General features: G+C 38.3%; 1 protein-coding gene across 8 annotated transcripts in view; it reads left to right on the top strand.

Annotated features, from left to right (window-relative positions):
* The window catches only part of TNIK (TRAF2 and NCK interacting kinase), a 415,617-nt gene that overhangs the window by 391,829 nt on the left and 3,148 nt on the right, over positions 1 to 20,640 (top strand). For all 8 annotated transcript variants that reach the window (XM_011948978.1, XM_011948979.1, XM_011948982.1 and 5 more), the window contains 7 exons: positions 454 to 624; positions 2,379 to 2,522; positions 5,200 to 5,334; positions 13,823 to 13,923; positions 16,134 to 16,283; positions 18,385 to 18,544; positions 18,798 to 18,937. In XM_011948978.1, coding sequence (XP_011804368.1) covers positions 454 to 624; positions 2,379 to 2,522; positions 5,200 to 5,334; positions 13,823 to 13,923; positions 16,134 to 16,283; positions 18,385 to 18,544; positions 18,798 to 18,937 — 1,001 coding nt within the window. The remainder of the gene's footprint in view (positions 1 to 453; positions 625 to 2,378; positions 2,523 to 5,199; positions 5,335 to 13,822; positions 13,924 to 16,133; positions 16,284 to 18,384; positions 18,545 to 18,797; positions 18,938 to 20,640) is intronic.

Consider the following 20,640-nt stretch of genomic DNA (forward strand, 5'->3'; position numbering starts at 1 on the left):
TTGTGTTGACTTCCAGGTGTGTGCGTCCCACCACAAGGATCTGGCTGATTTAAAGGAGAATCTTGCTTTCTAATCTTTTTCAAGTAATTGATCATCAAAGTCAGCTTAGGACAGTTTTTCAATTGATAATCTAGAATTTTAAAAAGTAGATCTTTTTTGCCCATATTACAAGAGTGAGGATGGTGTATTTAATTTGGGACTTTCTAAACTCTGCAAGTAGTGTCTATAAGCCTATTTTGCTAATGAATAAAAGATTGCTTTGATGAATGAGTTATACTTTATTCTACTAAAACAAAAAAAAAGTGTAAAATAAGGAGAGTTTCAGAGTTTCCTTGCCTTTACTATAATTCAAACCAAACAAGGAGAAATCATAGTGTTTTGAAGCCCCATCTCCACATCTCCATAGGTTATCTTTTAAGATGCCACTGACTTCTCTGATTCTTTTTCTCAAAGCTCTGTTTACTAGCGAACTTCTTAGGCAAGAACAGGCCAAACTCAATGAAGCAAGAAAGATTTCTGTGGTAAACGTAAACCCAACCAACATTCGGCCTCACAGTGACACACCAGAAATCAGAAAATACAAGAAACGATTCAACTCAGAAATACTTTGTGCAGCTCTGTGGGGTACGTTGGTGCTTTTTTTTTTAAAAAAAAAATAACCACTCATTAATGAACTGACCCTCAAACATTAAAAGCCTGTGGATCTTGTCATCAAAAGAACACTGGTTGAATCATGGGTATTAGAGTCCTAACTTGGGACTATCTTGACCTCAGGAGAGACCAAAAGGAGTTTTATATGTAGAAATAGCTGATACTCTACTAGCCAGGATGACGAGATTAGATTCAGAGCAACCTTGTCACACAATAGTGATAGGCTAAAGCCAACAAGAGAACTAGCTACCACTTAATACAATGAGTGGGCAAGGCAAAGTCTATAATCTGATCAGAGGCGATTTGTGTCTGGCAATTCGTGATATACCCCATGTTCATTCGTCATGATCCATACCACATCCTGCAAGGGGAATACAAGCATAAATAATGGCATAAACTTTTATTTCAAGCTGAAAAATCAGCCCAGAGTATTTTGTGAATTACCCAAGGTCATAACCCTAGCAATAACAAGATAAAACTTGAAAAGAACAACAACTACTTTAATGAACCTTCCCTTTTAGTTTAAAACATCAGTCTGCATTTCTTGTGAAAAAGATCTGCAGGTTTTAGCGGACCTCAAACTCAGGAGAGGCATGATGAGATTCTATCAAAATCTTGGTTTATGTTACTATAAACATCTCATACAGATTAAGGAAGGACATGTCCCCTATGTACCCATTGAAAATACTAGGCTTGGACTGGGGAACCATAATTTTAAAAGGCTGAAAGCATTTGAAATGTTAATGGGGAAGAGTGTGAAGCCTAGGAACCATTTCATGATAGAGGCTCTGTCTTCTGGAGAAGAGACAGAAGAGAACAAGATAGCCACATTTAATACTGGAAGGATTAATATGTGGACAAAAAAGCAGACATTTGTGTTGATCAGAAGATAGAAGTACAAGAAGTAAGAGAAGCTAGAGAGTTACATGTTCATTAATAAAGTACAGTGCACAATGAGCCTCTCAATGTATGTGTGTGTTGAGGGGTGGATGATAAATTTCCCTAGCAATGAATTTTTAGGATTACAACTACCCAGACAAAACCACTTACCTGCCTGTACTTCTGTAATAGGGATTACTGCATGGGTGTTGGGCTGCACTAGATTTAGAGACCTGAGAAGTCCCTTAAAGTGAGTATGTCTGTGACTCTCCAGCTATTAACACTTCTCTTGAATGGGTTTATCATTTCCCTGAAAAAGAGTAAAAACTTGAGGGCATAGGGCATAAGATAGTTACATTTTGGTTCAAGAAGGAGGAAGGGCCTTTCTTCCAATGGAGTATGGAAATGGAGATTGCACTGTATATTGAAGGTGGGTAGGCTAGAGATCACTGCATAGGGATGGGGTGAACCTTGGGGACGAAGAGAAGTAGATTTATAGGGAGAGCCAAGAAAGAAGTGGTTTTTCTAGGAAGTGAATAAAGGCAAATTGTGCTAGCTTCACATCTGTGCCTAAGGCTCCTATTGACAAGGACTCTGTGCATTAGGCAGTAAATAATTAGATGTATGAATGCTGCTAACACTTTATAAAAGAAAACTGTAAATTCGTTACCAGAAGTACAATGGTTTAATTATTATGTCAGAACTTCTGCACTCATTAGTTTATGTTTACCTACTTGCCCATTAGTGTATATTTACAAGTCACAGTTTCTTAGATTTTATAGGGACTCTTGATGCAGAAGATTAAAGTTTGTGAAAAGTCAGTCTTAGGGTGCTTCTTAAATTTACAGGTGTAAACCTTCTGGTGGGGACTGAAAATGGCCTGATGCTTTTGGACCGAAGTGGGCAAGGCAAAGTCTATAATCTGATCAACCGGAGGCGATTTCAGCAGATGGATGTGCTGGAGGGACTGAATGTCCTTGTGACAATTTCAGGTATGTTACTAAGATGATGAGTCCCCCAGGTCCATACAGCAGGAAAGGGGTCCACCTCATTTCTGCAGAAACAGTTAGCTCTGCCCTTCCCAGCTAACAAACAAGACAATGAAGTATAGCAGTATAGCCAGAGTGAGGTTGCCCACATTTTTTAACACTGGGTATTCTGACCTCCAAAAAAATGTCTCTCACCTCTGCATTAAATCTGAATTAGGCAGAGACACACCACAAAGGCTATATATTTATAGCTCTTTATCTCTGTCAGGACTCAGCAAGGATCTTTGGATGTTTTTAAGGTTTCTGCACTCCAGTTATTACCACATACAGACAGAATATCAAAATGCAGGCTTCCAAGAGGGACATTTAGTAAGCAGAAATTTTTCTGGTCTCTTCCCTTAAAAATTCTCTTGCTTATAGTCCACTGATGTTTTGGCAGGTGCAGCTGGCACACTGGGTGATCAAGTCTACAAAAAGATTTGAGTATGAGAATCATTACTGCTATGCTCTGTAGCTTTCTGATTCCCAAAAAGAGCCTTAAATAGGAAAAAAAAAAAAAAAAAAGATGGAGACTAAAGTGAAGGCCTTGTAACAAGTTAAGAATGCAACCTAAAAGAGGGCAGTTTTGTTGAAAGTTTTTCTTTTTTCTTTTTGGTGTTTGAAGGAATTTAACGAGTAACACCCGTCACTTCCCCTCCCATTCCATCTAGTATGGAACCAGCTTGCTACTGCACTTTATAACCACCTGGGGAAATGTGAAAATCCAGAGTCAGAATCTCTGGGGGTGGGGTTTAGGCATCAGGAGCTTTCATAGTTTCTGACGTGTTTCCATTGTGCAGCCAAGTTTGAGAGCATGGATTTATGCTCAGCCATTGTTTCATGAAGAGACAACACAGGGATACTGGTTTGAACTTTGAGAAAAGTTCAGGTATACTTCCATTTTGACAAAATGCTTTTGCTTGTCACTAAACTTCCTCTTTCTTTTACCTTTCCACTGAATGCTCAGTTTCATCTCTTTTTATTCTCCCCAAATAAGGTTAACCAGGTAAATTCCTTTTGTATTACCATTTGAGTTTAATCCCATGTAGTCTTTTGTTCTGGTTCATTGCTATACTACCAAATCAAAATTAAAACTGCGTATCTGCCAGTCACCTACGAAAAGTGGAAATGCAACCAGAAAATTCACATTCAGGCTTCATTATGTTGTTAGTGTCACATTTTCATTCTTAACAGTATAAGCATTTCCTTTTCTCATGAGGCACAGATAGGGAAAGTAGAAAATGAAAATAGGAGCAAAAGATTCTTGAACTAACATTGGATTCATACTGGCATAGAAAGGAGGAAACACTGGCTCTCGTGTCCATCCTAGCTACTGTGATCAATGTGGATTCTAGGCCTTTGGTTACAAAATTGAATACTGACCACACCATGATTCCCTTAGTTTAGGTGATGAATGCGCTCTCCTGTCAAATGCATGTGCAATGCTTTACTAAGTTCTCTTCTGCTGGTATATATTCCTCAATAAACTATAAAACATTTTTTTGGGAGAGGCCAAGGCAGGCAGATCATTTGAGGTCAGGAATTCCAGACCAGCCTGGCCAACATGGTGGGACCCCATCTCTACTAAAAATACAAAAATTAGCTGGGCATGCTGGGGGGACACCTGTAATCCTAGCTACTTGGAAGGCTGAGGCAGGAGAATCGCTTGAACCCAGGAGGCAGAGGTTGCAGTGAGCCGAGATCGCGCCACTGGACTCCGGCCCTGGTGACAAAAGCGAAACTCTTGTCTCAAAAATAAATAAATAAAACATCTTTAAAGCCTAAGATAAAGAAAAATAAGTATCAAAAAAACAAAACCCATAGATCTAAATTTATCATTAGTCAGCAAGAGTCATCCCAATGGACATTTTATCTGGTGCAAATAATCTAATGGAGTATATCAAGTTTTGCTACTTGTGTACTCTTCAATATTGTCTAGATATTTTTTTATCATCCTATGAGTTCTTTATTCCAAGATTACTTTACCAAAGGGAACTTTAGGTTTTCAAGTTCACATCCTTTTTTTCCTTTTCTATTTTTGTTCAGTATTCCTTTCAGTGACTTCAGCACCATAAACTTGTCCAGTATAATTTCTGAACCCATATTATCCTCTTGTTTGCTTTTAAAATAACTTTGTTAGTTAAGTGAAACAAAACTACTACCAGTTGTCATCTTTAGTAGAAGAGGCAAATAAGAGGGTCTTCATTAACATCTGTTACTAGGTTATACAGTGAAGGAAAGGCAGGTGCCAAAATGCCCAGTTGTCAATACTTTTTCATGTGATTGATCTAGAATGTTCTGGAACTCTGATCAACCACTCTGTTGAAGAGTTAACTCTTACTAAGTTCAGCAGACACTGCTTTGCATTGGGAAGAGAGAATAAGAGCAGCATGTTTAAGTAAGAAACCACCTGAAGATAAAGACATTATAATTTTGTGATGTGTCTAAAACACTTAGAGCTACTTTAACCATAAGTTCTGGCAGAAACACCACTTTAATGACAAAGTGCTGGAGACACTGATTATTAGGCCTTCAAACACACACACACACACATAAATAAAACAAAAATAAAAGGAGGTGGGGAATGAAAGAGTGAGAGCTATCACAGCGATTTGAAATTAAACCTCTATTATTTCAACAGGAAAGAAGAATAAGCTACGAGTTTACTATCTTTCATGGTTAAGAAACAGAATACTACATAATGACCCAGAAGTAGAAAAGAAACAAGGATGGATCACTGTTGGGGACTTGGAAGGCTGTATACATTATAAAGTTGGTAAGTCACAAGACATGGAATTGTAAGTTTGGTCTGTTTACTCAATCAGACATATTCAGTTAGGTTTCACTTAGTCTTTTCTATCAGATTGATGATGCATGTGTGACCAGCTTCAGATGTTGCTGGAACCTTCAGCATTATTTTTTAAAAGCCAGATTGATGAAATTGAAAGAGTGCATTCAGAATGAAGTCCTAGGCTCCAGTTTGAATATTTATATCTACTTTCTTCCAAAGACTCATTAAAATGACAAGAATAAAAATGCCATAAGGCTATCAGGACAGTGGGACCAAGAGAAAAGAAGAGATGTCAGTGAATTTGAAAGAGTAGCTGACTGACTGGAAAAAGACCTAGAATACCAGGAAATTCTGAATTCTGAAGCTGCAGTGAGGAAAATGATCAAAATCAATCCAACAGAACCCAGAGAGGCCCAGGAACTAAGGCCCCAGGGGAATCTGAGGTGGAAGTGGAGGTGTAAGGTGGGACTGAAAATAGAATTGTTAGAAAATTCATGAGCAGCAAGTCTTCTAGAACCCAGTCTCCACCTCTGAGCAGCTAGGCCACTACCTTCCTCTGCTGCAACAGAAGATGAAAGGTTTGCACGGCCAATCTGATGCTGGGAATGCCTGTGAAAATACACACACATACACATGCCTCTAGTCCCTATTTAGCTCCCAAATAGCTATGCCTACACTCCCAAGGAAGAGAATGAAAGAAGTGTCTTGGAGAAAGTAAATGGCCAGAAAGAAAGATGTACAGGTACTAACATTTGAAATGCCATGAAAAACCTTGCTGCCTAACTACCCTGAAGTGAAACCCAGCAGTTGATGAGCCCGTCTATACCAAGGAGTGGAGAAATTCACAAATATGTAGGAAACCTAAACAAACAAAGAAAGGACATTAGAAGAAACAGGGATAATGAGGAGTGGAAGAAAATGTAAAAAGAAAGAAAGGAAGGAAGCAAGAAACTATAATAGCTTTACAGCGATTAGAAAACTTCTTTCTATAAAACAAGAAAAGGGCTGTTAAAAAAAAAAAGTAGAGCAAAGTAGGGGGGAGTCATTTAGAGACCAAGAAAAAATAAAACTAAAAGGTATCGGCAGAAATAAAAAATGTAATAAAAGTGTTAGAAGATAAGAAATTCTCCTAAAGAGTAGAACAAAAAGCAAAGCAGAGAAAATACAAGAAATAAAAAGATCAGTCCAAGTGGTTCAAAATCTAAGTAATGTGAGTTTTAGAAAATAAGAAGTGAAAGGAGGGGAAAGTATTGAAGAAAGAATACAAGAAAGGTATCTAGAACTAAAAGCCTTGAAATCCCATATTAAAAGGATTCCCTGAGTGTCCAGGATACTGAATGAAAGAAAGACTCACAAAAAGACATATCAACATGATATTTCAATACCTGGGAAATGAAAAGATCCTCAAAACTGGCAAAGCTGTCATATAAGTAAATAAATAACAAACAGTTTACATACAATAGACCCAGAATAAGAGTGGCCTGGGACATCTCAGCAGCAATATAGAAGCTTAAAAGACAATACAGCAAGGCCTTCCAAATTGCTGACAAAATTATTTCCAACCAGTATTTTATAGCCCTCCTGTGTTAAGAGTTAAGGAGATATATATATATATGTGTGTGTGTGTGTATGTATATGTGTATATACATTTACATATACATAGAGAGAGAGAGATTATAAGGAATTGTTTCACATGACTATACTGTAGAGGCTGAAAAGTCTCAAGATTTTCAGTCAGCAAGCTGATTCAAACCCAAGAGAGCCAAGGGTCTAAGTCCAGTTCAAATCTGAAGGCCTGAGAACCAGGAGAGCTGATGGTGTTCCACTATGAGCACTGGCAGGCTCAAGACCCAGGAAATGCTGATGCTTCAGTCCAAGTCTGAAGGCCAGAAAAGACTGATGTCCTAGCTCAACCAAGCAGGAAGACTCGGCCTTTTTGTTCTAGTCTGGTCTCCAAATGATGGCCTAAGGCCCACCCACATTGGGGAGGGCAGTCTACTTTATCAATTCTGCTGATTCAAATGTTATTCTCATCCAGAAATACCCTCACAGACACACCCAAAATAATGTTTGACCAAATATCTGGGCACCCTGTGGTCCGGTCAAATTCACATGAAATTAACCATCAGACCATCAAGACATCAGTCAATTTTGAGTGCAAAAGAAAGACATTTTCAGTCATACAGTTCTCAAAAATTTATATTTCATGCACCATTTCTCAGGAAGCAACTGGAGGATGTGTTCCACCAAAATAAATAACTAAACCTAGTAGTCCAGGAAGATGAAGAAAATACCCAGAATGATGGTGAAGGGAACCTGGGGTGACAAGTCTGCCACAGGCCTAGAAAGAAATAAGTCCTGGCAGAGTGGGACAATGCAGGGTTCCAGGAAAGATGCCTCCAAGAAAAATAAAATGTTATAAATAGATGACCTGCTGCGTTTGACCATGTTGAAGAGCATTTATTAGCAGAAAGTTTACATGTGCTTAGAGACAGATACATAGAAAACAAGGAAGTAAAAAAAAAAAAAAATAAGGGGAAACAAGAAAGGAAATGTAACCATGGTATACTACATACCTCAGTTGTGAATAATAATAATTTTAACACTTGATATTGATTTAACCAAAAATTTAAAACATAGCTATACTTAAGAGTTTACAGGAGTAAATCGTGTGTACATATGTATAAGAAAGAAAGAGAAGAAGCTAGAGAGAGAAGGAAATGATACAAGAAATTAAATCCTTTCCATACTACAAAGTCAGTAATGTCTGTGACTGAAAAAAAAAAATCAGGAAATAACATTATAATCATGTTATTTAGAAATCTGGAAACAAATTGCTGAAAAAGTAGTTGAAAGAGTCGCAAGTGGTTGTTTTTAGGGAGCAGGAATCAGCAGGGAGGCAGGGACTTGGTTTTCATAAGCCCTGTAGAATTATTTGGCTTTTTAAAATAGGTACCTGTAAGACTTGTTCAATCCATAGCTGACAAAAATAAGAAAATATGTGGAGGCTTTTAAAATGTGTACTAGATAAAAATACATTAATTATTTAACATAAAGAATGACAATAAAGGAGCGGCAGAGGAACTTTAGACACCTTCAGTTCAAAGGAGTCCATGATGTGGTCTCAGAAAAGAATGAGACACATTTGAAATTTTAACCAGTCAAGTGGGTCCAATCATGTGTGATGACATAATGTCGGTTGAAATCTAATCAAGTGTATTAAATATAGAATGTGGAAACAGAAGGGGCATGCTATAAAGAAGAGCTCAGAAAGCAAGAACTTCCATGTGTCATATTCTGCCAGCTAGAAAAGGGACTCTATTTTGAAGCAGAGTCTCCACTTGCCTTTTCTCTAATTTCATTCCAGGCGACCTTCCCAGATAACCTTGACACAATACTAGGAAGTGTTGGGGCTGGCTAGTGAACTTGAAGGTTTGCTGCCTGAGAAGGACATGTTCCTTATTTCATAACATGCCATTCACAGTTTTACAAAGGAAAAAAAAAAAACCCTGACCTTACAACACAGATAATGTATGTATTGATAAGTATAAAAGCAGCCTTTGGGTGGGGCACTGTGGCTCACACCTGTAATCCCAGCACTTTGGGAGGCCGAAGCAGGTGGATCATGAGGTCAGGTATTCGAGACCAGCCTGGCCCACATAGTGAAATCCTGCCTCTACCTAAAAATACCAAAAGTTAGCCAGGCATGGTGGCGGGCACTTGTAATCCCAGCTACTTGGGAGGCTGAGGCAGGAGAATCACTTGAACCTGGGAGGTGGAGGTTGCAGTGAGCCAAGATGGCACCACTGCACTCTAGCCCAGGCAACAGTGTGAGACTCCATCTCAAAGAAAAAAAAAGCAGCTTTTGGAAAAAAATAAACATTTAATGTCTGTAAACGTATGTGGCCACAGCCACATCTACATCTCGCCAGCACTTAGCACACAGCCAGGCCCAGGGAAATCAGTTAAGAAGTATTTGTTTTAAAGAAAGGAATGGATGTTCAAAGGACACAGTATTATTCACAAAGCAGACCACATGTGGAAATGTTTTTCTGTAGCAGGCTGGGCGGCAGTGCAAGCTATTTGCCCCACTGTACATTTTTGTTCAGGAATCAGAATTATTTGGTACTTCCTAATAGGATATCCTGGAATTCTAACCTTTTCTTGTCCTCAATCTGATAATTTGGCAAAGTATAAAACATACATCCCATCATTCTCACACCAAGTAGAATTCAGATTCATATGCATATTTGGTTTTCTTTTGAAAGTAGTGAGCTTCTTTCTTTGAGATCAGGTCATGTTTTCAGGGGAAAGCAATAGAAACCATTTCAAAGCTGTTTCCTTTTGAGTATTTTGCCTTTATTACTTGGCATTTGTTAGTCCAAAAATTTCTAGTGATCAAATTTTGTGTCCATAAACGAATACTGTATGATTACAGAGCAATAAAATTCATTGCAGGAAATAATGTAAAATTTCTGAATATTATCTCTTGCATATACCTGACAAGTGTTTTTCAAAAACGTCAGGCTACAGGAATCCTATTTGACCTGCACATCTACTGTTGGCCCTTCTAACATTGTTGATGTCTTCCTTCTAATCATTGCCGTCCTAACATTAGTAGACTGATCTATATCCACACATCTAAAGTGAAATTTAACCAGGGAGCAATATCTGGTAATTCTCTATAAGAAAACTTGAGACCAGCTTAATTTTCAGAAACACTGTTTGCCTTAGATATCCAAAGAACCACTTGCAGTTTCCACTTTGCTTCCCCTGTGAAATTCCAGCCACAACAGCACTGACATCTTCTTGTAGCATGTGATTATTCTACTATGTTCAAATTATTGTGAAATTTTAAAAATATAAAATGAGAATAAAAAAGAAAAGCAAATTGTATATCCAAGAGCCATTTAAAATATTTATTGATTTATCTGAGCCTATATATGCTTAGATAAGTTTTTATTTTCAAGATGATTTTAAATTTCTTTAAAAATATGAACCTATTTATTTCTTCCTTCACTCTGAAAATCAGCAAAATCCAAAGGGATTTTTTTCTTTTCTTTTTAAAATATATTTTAGATCTAGGGGGTACATATGCAGGTTTGTTTCATGGGTAGTTTGCATAATGGTGAGGCTTGGGCTTCCAGTGAACTCATCATCCAAATTGCAAACATTATACCCAGCAGGTAAATTTTCAGCCCTTAACCTGCCACTCCCCTTTTAAGAGTCCTCAGTATCTATTATTTCCAGCTTTGTTTCCATGTGCACCCCATTTTTAGCTCCCACTTATAAGTGAGAACATGTGTTATTTGACTTTCTGTTTCTGGGTTATTTTACCCTAGGAGATTGGCCTACAGCTCCATCCATGTTGCTGGCAAGGGCACAATTTCATTCTTTTTATGGCTGCGTAGTATTCCATGCTGTATATGTAACACAGTTTCTTTATCTAATCAACCACTAACGGACAACTTAGATTGATACCATGACCTTGCTGTTGTGAACAGTGCTGCAATAAGCATACAAATGCAGGTGCCCTTTTGATTAAAAAAAAAAAAAGAAAGAAAAGAAAAAGTTACTTTCCTTTAGGATTTACCCAGAAGTGGAACTGCTAGGTAGAATGGTAGTTCTATTTTTAGTTCTTTGAGAAATCTCCATACTGTTTCCCAAAGAGATTGAACTAACTTACATTACCACCAACAGTGTATAAGCATTCCCTTTTCTCTGCAGCCTCACCACCATCTGTTACTTTTTCTGACCTTTTAGTAATAGTCATTCTGACTGGTGTGAGATGGTATCCCATTGTGGTTTTGATTTGCATTTCTCTGATGTTTAGTGATATTGAGCATTTGTTCATCTGTTGGTTGGCTGCTTATATGTCCTCTTTTGAGAAATGTGTGTTCATGTCTTTTGCCCACTTTTTAATAGGATTGATTTTTTCTTGTTGAATTGTTTGCATTCCTTGTAGAAATCTGTTGGATGTATAGTTTGCAAATATTTTCTCCCATCATGTAGTCTGTCTGCTTACTCTGTTGATTGTTTATTTTGCCACACAGGAGCTCAGTAGCTTAATTAAGTCCCATTTGTCTGTTTTTGTTTTTGTTGCATTTGCTTTTGAGGTGTTAGTCAAAAACATGTTGCCTAGGCCAATATCCAGAAGAGTTTTTCCTAGGTTTTCTTGTTACAGTTTTGGGTACATTTAAGTCTTTAATCCATCATGCATTCATTTTTGTATATGGTAAGGGATAAAGGTCTAGTTTCATTCTTCTGCATATGGCTAGCCAACTTTCCCAGGGTGTCCTTTCCTCATTGTTTATGTTTGTTGACTTTGTCAAACATCAGTTTGTTGTAGGTATGTGGCTTTATTTCTGGGTTCTCTATTCTGTTCCATTGATCTATATGTTTATTTTTGTATCAGTGCCATGCTTCTTTGGTTATTACAGTCTTACAGTATAGTTTGATGTCAGGTAATGTGATGCCTCCAACTTTGTTCTTTTAGCTTAGGATTGCTTTGGCAATTTGGGCTCCTTTTTGGTTCCATATGAATTTTAGAATTGTCTTTTCTAATTCTGTAAAAAATGACATTGGCAATTTGTAGACTGCTTTTGGCAGTATAGTCACTTTAACAGTATTGATTCTTGTTATCTATGAGCATGGGATGTTTTTCCATTCAATTGTGTCATCTATGGTTCCTTCATCAGTGCTTTGTAGTTCTCCTTGTAGGGGTCTTTCACCTCCTTGGTTAAATGTATTATCCTAGGGGTGTGTGTGTGGGGGGGGGTGGTGTGTGTGTGTGTGTGTGTTATTATAAATGGGAATGAACTCTTGATTTGATTCTCGGCTTGAGCATTATTGATGTAACTGATTTGTGTGCATTAATTTTGTATCCTGAAACTTTACTGAAGTTATCGACTCCTCCAAAAGACTCCTACTAAGTTATAGGAGTCTTTTGGAGGAATATTTAAGGTTTTCTAGGCATAAGATCCTGTCATCAGCAGAGATAATTTCACTTCCTCTTTTCCAATTGGGATGCTTTTTGTTTTTTTCTCTTGCCTGACTGTTCTGGCTGGGACTTCCAATACTATAGGAGTGGTAAGAGTGGAAATTCTTGTCTTGTTCCAGTTCTTAGGGGGAATGCTCTTAGCTTTTTCCCATTCAGTATGATGTTGGCTGTGGGTTTGTCATATATAGCTCTTATTATTTTGAAATATGTTCCTTCAGTGCCAACTGCTATGGATCTTTCCTAGGTTTCAGGTGAAGAGATGAGCAAAAATAGTCTAATAAACACTTTATGTCATGAAAAGTTATAAAGCAAATAACTGGAAACTTAATGTCATTTAAGTATATTAAAATTTTTCCTACCTAGTTTCTTTAGGACTCAGAATATTCTGTCTGTTGAGATATTTTACAAAGAACCTGACTGCCATGTGTACCAATTGTGGATTACTAATTCTCTAAGAATTAGAATCCACACTTAATAGCAAAGATTCAGAAGGCACTTAAAGGATTGTTCAATCTCTCAAGGTCATCATTGTAAATATTGCTTATTATTATATCAGAGACACATACACAGGTAAGAGTAATGAAGAGAATGCCAGACAACAGTCTGTTCTTCCATTCATCCATTCAGTAAGCATGTACTGAGTACTACTTTGTGGAGGCAAAAGCATGTGGAGACTCAATCATTGAACTAAGTTTCTGTCCATAGAATTTACAATGCTTAATATTCCATCTTTCTTTTTTTTTCATCTTTTTTTTTTTTTTTCCTTTTTGTGGAGAACGGGGTCTCGCTATATTACCCAGGCAGGTCTCGAACTCCTGGGCTCAAGCTATCCTCCCGCCTCTGCCTCCCTGAGAGCTGGGATTACAGGCATGAGCCACTGCGCCCGGCAATATTCCATCTTTCTAAAGAGTAAAAGGATTTGTCAGTATTCGGAGCCCTTTAAGTCATTAACAGAACCCAAGGCTCCTAACACCCCCTTTCATTAGAAGCATAAACAAGCAATTATTTCACTAACTGTAATTCAAATATAAATAATAAGCAAATGGCAGCCTTTATGTCTGCCCATTTTCTGATTTTTCTACCATCTTGCCATATCTGCTGTCAGCTACTTATGTGTGGGTGAATGTAAACTCCAGGCAAGCTAACATGAAGGAAATTATGCATTCTTATTACAATGAATATCAACATCTAGACCTAGTGTTAAAGACAGTCCTAAGCAGTTATATCTCTAGATGATGAAGAGAGTCTTCAATATAAAGCAAAGGCCATAAGTGTTCTGCCAACCAAAGTTCGCTAAGGGAAGCTAAATCACTATCTATGACCAAAAAATCCCACACCAGAAACATCACCTTCATGAAGCTGACACCCAACATCAATATTTAAATTTACATATTGTTGCTTATACATTCATTATTAATACAAAGAATTTGAATAACCTAATGCACTTCTTAACTCATAATTTTTCTATTACAGTTAAATATGAAAGGATCAAATTTTTGGTGATTGCCTTAAAGAATGCTGTGGAAATATATGCTTGGGCTCCTAAACCGTATCATAAATTCATGGCATTTAAGGTAAGCAGGCCATGTGATTATCTAAAAATGTGCTTTTTAAAAATTTTCAGTTTCTGCCCATTAGTAAAATAGTCCATATAGACCAATACCAATTTTCATATAGATAATAAACCTGTCTAAAAAGTGTAGGTACTCTCGGTTTTATTGTTTCAAAAGTAAAGACTAAGTATTTATAAATGCTATAAAATTAGATTAAAATTTGGGTATGCCTTCCTCCTTGAGATCTATGAGTCATCATCCTCAAGAGGCATTTAGAATGGTTGGTTAGTAGGCATAGCATTGATTGTGATCTTATGCAATGATATTTGTTATAAAGCCACCTAAACCAGGGTATTCCCCGATATTTTGTTTGAAAAAGGCAGACAAATGGCAGCACTGAATCTCAGAGTTAAACTGAGTCTCTAAATCTTTTAATCCTCATAAATTTTTCTGGATGAAGTCCCTAAAACGCAGGTGATGCTTATATGTCCCCAGTGCTAACTTACGGAAATGACCTAGTTTCTCTGCATTCTTCTATTTTGATTGTGTTTTCATTTTTTACCTTGTCTAAGTTTGTACCCACCATGGTTGGATTGGTCACTCATGAGATTTGCCAGGAGTGGGATGGGGTTATGCTAGTCCTGGTGACCCCAGCTCATGAAGCTGACACCCGAATACCAGGAGGACCAGTACTTACAGGCACCCAGATGTGTTCAGAGCCGCATAACCTATCCATAGCCCAAGGAAACTTACCTTCTGCTTTCTCTCGCACTCTCTGTCTCTCTCAGCTTATGTCTGTCTATTTCTTTGTGTCTCATTGGCTGTTACTTTTTCTCCCCACCTTTATGACTGTTATCTCCCTTTGGTTCCTTATTAATTCTTTTCTGCCACATTCACCATGGAGGGCAAAACTGCCCTTAGAACACTATGTAGGCCCACTTCAGAGCTGAATCACTTCTACCTTGTTCCCTAGTGCAAATGGCTTATTTGTGATGTGCTCAGGAAAATAGATTCATTAATGGAAATGGGCTCCCCTCCATAACCTCACTTTTATGGAAAAAAAATTGGAATACATTAGGTTACTAATAACAATTAAGGGATAACTCCTAAAAGCCAAAGGGTCCTGTTCTGCCAAAATCTGTCTCCACAAAAGCTTTTCAATCAACATCCCATTCCCATTCTTGCTCTGAAGTTACTGCCATCATTTTATGACCCAGAGCACATGAGAGAGTGCAGAATGTTCTTTCTGACAGACCAGATCCAGCCCAGAAAGAGGGAAAAGCAAAGGCAAAGACTTGAACAGGGAAGAGTGGAACTGGCAAGAGGCAAAGCCTTCCCATAGGACAAGGACAGGAGGCTTGAGCTTCCTGTGCTGTCAGAATGGTGTTAGCAAAAGATGAGAAGAGAAGGGTTTGAGAGGTAGCAGTGGCATTATAGCTAAGGCAATTGTAGTTTCACAAATGCTCTCCCAGATCTCAAGGCCCAAAGGTAGAGTGTGGTTAAAAAATAGCAAAGGAAAATGGCAGAGGAACACTTGACAGTTAGCTGGGGCTTGGACTCTGGATTCAAACACAGAGAACTTTCACAAACTTCACAAGACCTCTCTTTTTGCTTTCTAGTTAAACCCAAATAGTCAATGCAAGCCATCAATCTTGTGATGTTCCACTCCTACCTCTTTCTCTACCACCCAAGCCCAAGTCTCAGATTCCAACATTAAGAGAAAGTGCCAATCTTATGCCCACTCATTTGCTGAAGAAAAATCCAAAACAGAGCATGCCCATTAACACTGAACAGGCTGAGAAAACAGCCGGCCTTGGCTGTATCTCCCAGGCTGCCTTTGAAAGGGTAGTTGCTGTGGATGGGCCTTGTTGCCACATGGGAAAGAGAGGGGCCAGAGAGATAACTGGAAAGGCCAGAAATAAACAGGAAAAAACAGCAGTACCCAGGCACCAGGTCTTTAATACACATTACCATTATCAAAATTTACACCTGTGCACCAGCTTAAACTTCATTGACCTGGAGGACAAAGGGTAGGGAAAGGGGCAAAAATGGATGCTAGACCCTTCCTCCTAGAGCCAGAATATCAACAGACCTAAAACTGAAAGAGAAATTTTCTAGCTTTTCACTTTAATAAAGTTAGGAGTTAACTTCCTCTAGACAGTGGCTAAAGGAAAAAAATTATTAAGATACCTCTTTGAGTGATGCGGATACTAATGGGGTGATTTTTAAAGTCTTTTGCAGATCTCCAGCACAAGCCTCTGCTAGTTGATCTCACGGTAGAAGAAGGTCAAAGATTAAAGGTTATTTTTGGTTCACACACTGGTTTCCATGTAATTGATGTTGATTCAGGAAACTCTTATGATATCTACATACCATCTCATGTAAGTACTCAGAAGTAGACTTCCAAGGGCTCTGTGTACAACAGCCTGCATGTAGAAAGAGATTTGTTTTGCATACTAAAAGTAGAAGTCATGCAAACTTTACTAACCAGCAGATGGACTTTCGTTCTTCATTAAGTATACTGCTTTTAATAACTAAAATACATAAATTTAATTTATATGACTTCCTAAAACTGGGGAATACATAATAGAGATCATTTGGCATTTACATGTTGTCTCTTTGGACTTTAGATTAAAATGAATATGATATTTTTCTTTCAAGAGCATGAATTATATTCGGTAGACGAGTTTCCACATTCAGTTTTTGAAGGGAAATTGGTTCATTTTATGTTAGAGAAAGCCAATGGTCAGGTACTAATTTATTGGAGAAAATGCTTTTTTTGCTATTTTTAGTTCCTTTCTTCAGCTTGAGGGCAGTGTGGTATAGTGGAGTCAGACACAGTGGCGCTTGTACTCTGGCTCTAGCATGTATTAGCTTTGCAATAATGGACACAGTAGGCAGCCTCTCCAATCTTCAGCTTTCACATCTGTAAAATATGGATAAAAAGATTTATCCCATAGGATTATCATTAGTATTAAATGAGGTAATGGATCTAAAGCAGTTGGTACAGGGTCCTGCAAATTATATATCTTACTAGCCCTAAAATATTCGTATTACTATCCTGACATATTGCTTGAAACATAACTGTTAAAGGGAAATGCTGCACATGGATTCACTTATTAGGATCAGTGTAGTGTAAATTGTGTGTCCTGTGTGTAATTCCAAGGCTAACATACAGGAGAAACTATCAGGAATGTTTGAAGCTACTGCTGACTGGTATTTTGAGAATTTGAGGACTTTATTCTAATGAAATGCAGTAACTAAAAGAGGTTGTTTTAGTATATTACATACACACACACGATTGCCATTCATTGCTGCATTATTACAGCTTTTAACTTATGTGTATGTGGGTGAACACAAGGACTCACAGCTCACATTCCTGGTGAGGCAGCTAAGGCATAACTATGATCATCCTCAACTCTCTTATTCCAATCCATCAAGCACATGTTGGTCAGCCATGGCATTCGCAACTACGGAGATCACAACATCACATTTCCTTTCCTAGAACAAATTAATATACACTGATTTCAGCAGTGATTTTTTTTTTTTTTTGAGACAGAGTCTCGCTCTGTCACCCAGGCTGGAGTGCAGTGGCGTGCCTCGGCTCACAGCAAGCTCTGCCTCCTGGGTTCACACCATTCTCCTGCCTCAGCCTCCCAAGTAGCTGGGACTCCAGGCACCTGCCACCAGGCCTGGCTTATTTTTTGTATTTTTAATAGAGATAGGGTTTCACTGTGTTAGCCAGGATGGTCTCGATCTCCTGATGTCGTGATCTGCCCATCTCAGCCTCCCAAAGTGCTGGGCTTACAGGCGTGAGCCACTGTGTGCAGCAATAGTGATTTTTTTAAATGACTGGTAATTCTAAATATTTTTTCTAACCAAGCCATGAATTATTCTGCCATTTGGACACCCAGATAAACAATCCTATTTTTTTTCCACAGATTATTTTGATAGGAGTTCATTTGACCCCACTTAAGCCATCTCCATTAGATTCAGCTGGCTTACATTCTCCTCATCTTTTTTTGGAAGTGGTTGTGCTAATAGAAAACACATTAATTTCAACGTCAGCAAGATGTACACAAATCCCAACTCTACCTACAAATACTAGCACAGCTTTGGTCAAGACACAAAGCCCTTCTGAGATGCAGTTTCCTCATCTGTAAACAAAGCTATCTACGTTGGGGAGCTATTCTGGGTGCTAGAAATTATATATGTAAAGGGCTCCATGATTGGTACATAGTAGGTGTGTCATAGATTTGCATGCTGTTTTTAGGAACAGGTAAATTGAATTTTTAATCTAGTGACTAAGTTTGATTTGTCAGGGTATTTTACAAGTCAGTGGTTAAATTAAAGCAAATTTCAGTCTTTAGGGTGACAATGAATTTAAACAAAAACCTCTTTTTTGCAGTTCTTAGAGATGAATAGTCAAGGTGTTGTTTTATTTTTTAAAAGAATAATGCTTGGCCTTTCTTTGTCTTCTAGATTCAGGGCAATATCACTCCTCATGCTATTGTCATCTTGCCTAAAACAGATGGAATGGAAATGCTCGTTTGCTATGAGGATGAGGGGGTGTATGTAAACACCTATGGCCGGATAACTAAGGATGTGGTGCTCCAATGGGGAGAAATGCCCACGTCTGTGGGTAGGTTAACCATTCCTTATCTCCTTCAGCAGTTACACCCCCCAAATGAAACGAAAATCAAGAAATGTGAAACAACCATTTGATTCCACACCAAAAAAAAAAAAAAAAAAAGTCTGTGAATAACTCTTGTAAGACTTGCTTTGTCCATTTATCTCAAGTCGTTTGTCATTTTTGTGGTTAAGATGTGAACAGATGCTGTGAGTTATTGCCCATCTAATGTTTTTAATGCAGTTTTGGAAATTCCTTTTGACAGCCTACATTCATTCCAATCAGATAATGGGCTGGGGCGAGAAAGCTATTGAGATCCGGTCAGTGGAAACAGGACATTTGGATGGAGTATTTATGCATAAGCGAGCTCAAAGGTTAAAGTTTCTATGTGAAAGAAATGATAAGGTAAATCCGTTTCAACATTTGCATTAGTGTTTGCATTTTAAGAGACCACCAGGTACCTGTGAAACCTTCATTTTCCTTTATACTGATTTGAATCACATCTGTGTTAAACAATCAATATTATCTTGAAATGGCATTATTTGGTTTGATCCATGTGAACACTCAATATATTATTCACATGTCAAAAACTACATAAAAACATCTAGAAATTTCTTGTAAACCTCTTAGAAATTTTTGTGGCCTGAAGGCCTTATGATGACTCAGCAGACACCACAAATTCTCCTAAGCACCTAGAGCAGTTGGCCCATCATTAATCATCTCACAGTGGGTCAACTTTATACTTCCACTTTTAGACTTTTCACAAAGTCACTTTCAAGACCTAACCAATCACCTTATATTCACCTTTAAATCCAAAACATTTGACATGTAGAAATATAAGCTTTTTAAAAATGTCACCCATTCCTTAAGGAACTCACAATCACAAACTCAACTAGTGCCATGTCTTGTGTCATTCCAGCCATGTTTCTTCTGAAATGTCATAGGTGAACTGTTTTCCAGTGAAATTAGCTGTGTCCGTCTGGCGTGATCAGTCACCTCAGAGGAGTATTCTGCAGCAGTACTGCTTCTCCCTTACCCTCCCTATAGAGTAACCCTGAGGTTTTAGTAGCTAAGCCGTATTGCATTTGTAAATTCATCCTTTGTGGCTGTGGCCAACATGGAAATGCTGTCCCCAAAGCCACAGATATAAACGCCTATAGAAAAACAGTATGATGGGTTGAATTTTTGTACATCCCTTCGTCCAACCCAGTTCCTCAAAGGTCAGGTTGGTCTTAGTTCAACCCTGGTGATGTGGGCCTAAATTATATTCAACCCTGGCCCACTACTTTGACCTAATGTGGTCTGGGTGGACAGTAGCTGCAGGTGGCAAAGATGGTTCCAGCCATTTAGTTTCCCAGAAAACAAACATAACCTAGTAAAACTCCAGCTCCTACCCAGTCTCTAAGAATCAAAAAACTAGGAGTAATCTGGGTATGGATACCTACACTCCAATTGAAAACCTACCCTAGCAGGCCTGTTCCAAGCCATGCCACACCCTTAGGAGTAGGCTGGGACCACACCAGTGTCTGGAACCCAAAGTTTAGAGCCAGGGGCACACAACTTGGAGGGAACAGCAGCCCTTTCTTTTCTTCATTGTGGTTTTCCATGGGCCCTCTGTCCTCCATTTTGATTCATTGACCCTAAGAGTAGCATTACTTTCATATGTAGCATTAGCTGAATGTCAAGCATTTCCACAGACCTTCCTAAGATGTTGTTGTTGAGAGACAGCATTCTTCTGAAGAAGCTGTAGAAATGAAGTAGCAGACTTTATACTAGTGACAAAAGCAAATGCCTCGGACCAAAGTTAGGTATTGGCTGACTGAAGGGCTAGGCCACAGCCCAAAATATTACTTTCCTGGGACAGTGGTTCTTTTACATTTAACATTCAGCTCAAGCAAGCAGTAACCCAAATTTTTGTCACGTTTGTCAGTTGTTTGATAAAATGACTTAACAGACTCAGACCTAATGGACTGTGGTTCTACTTGTTAATGCTATGATCTCATTTGCCCTGGGATATGCCACCATCAGCAGAGAAACCAAGCGTTAACTCTTGAAATGCCAAAATGAGTAGGCATTAAATACCTTGCCCTGACCACAGTATTTAATGT

The sequence above is a fragment of the Colobus angolensis genome, unplaced genomic scaffold, assembly GCF_000951035.1.
Source record: "Colobus angolensis palliatus isolate OR3802 unplaced genomic scaffold, Cang.pa_1.0 Scaffold289, whole genome shotgun sequence".
Taxonomy (NCBI): domain Eukaryota; kingdom Metazoa; phylum Chordata; class Mammalia; order Primates; family Cercopithecidae; genus Colobus; species Colobus angolensis.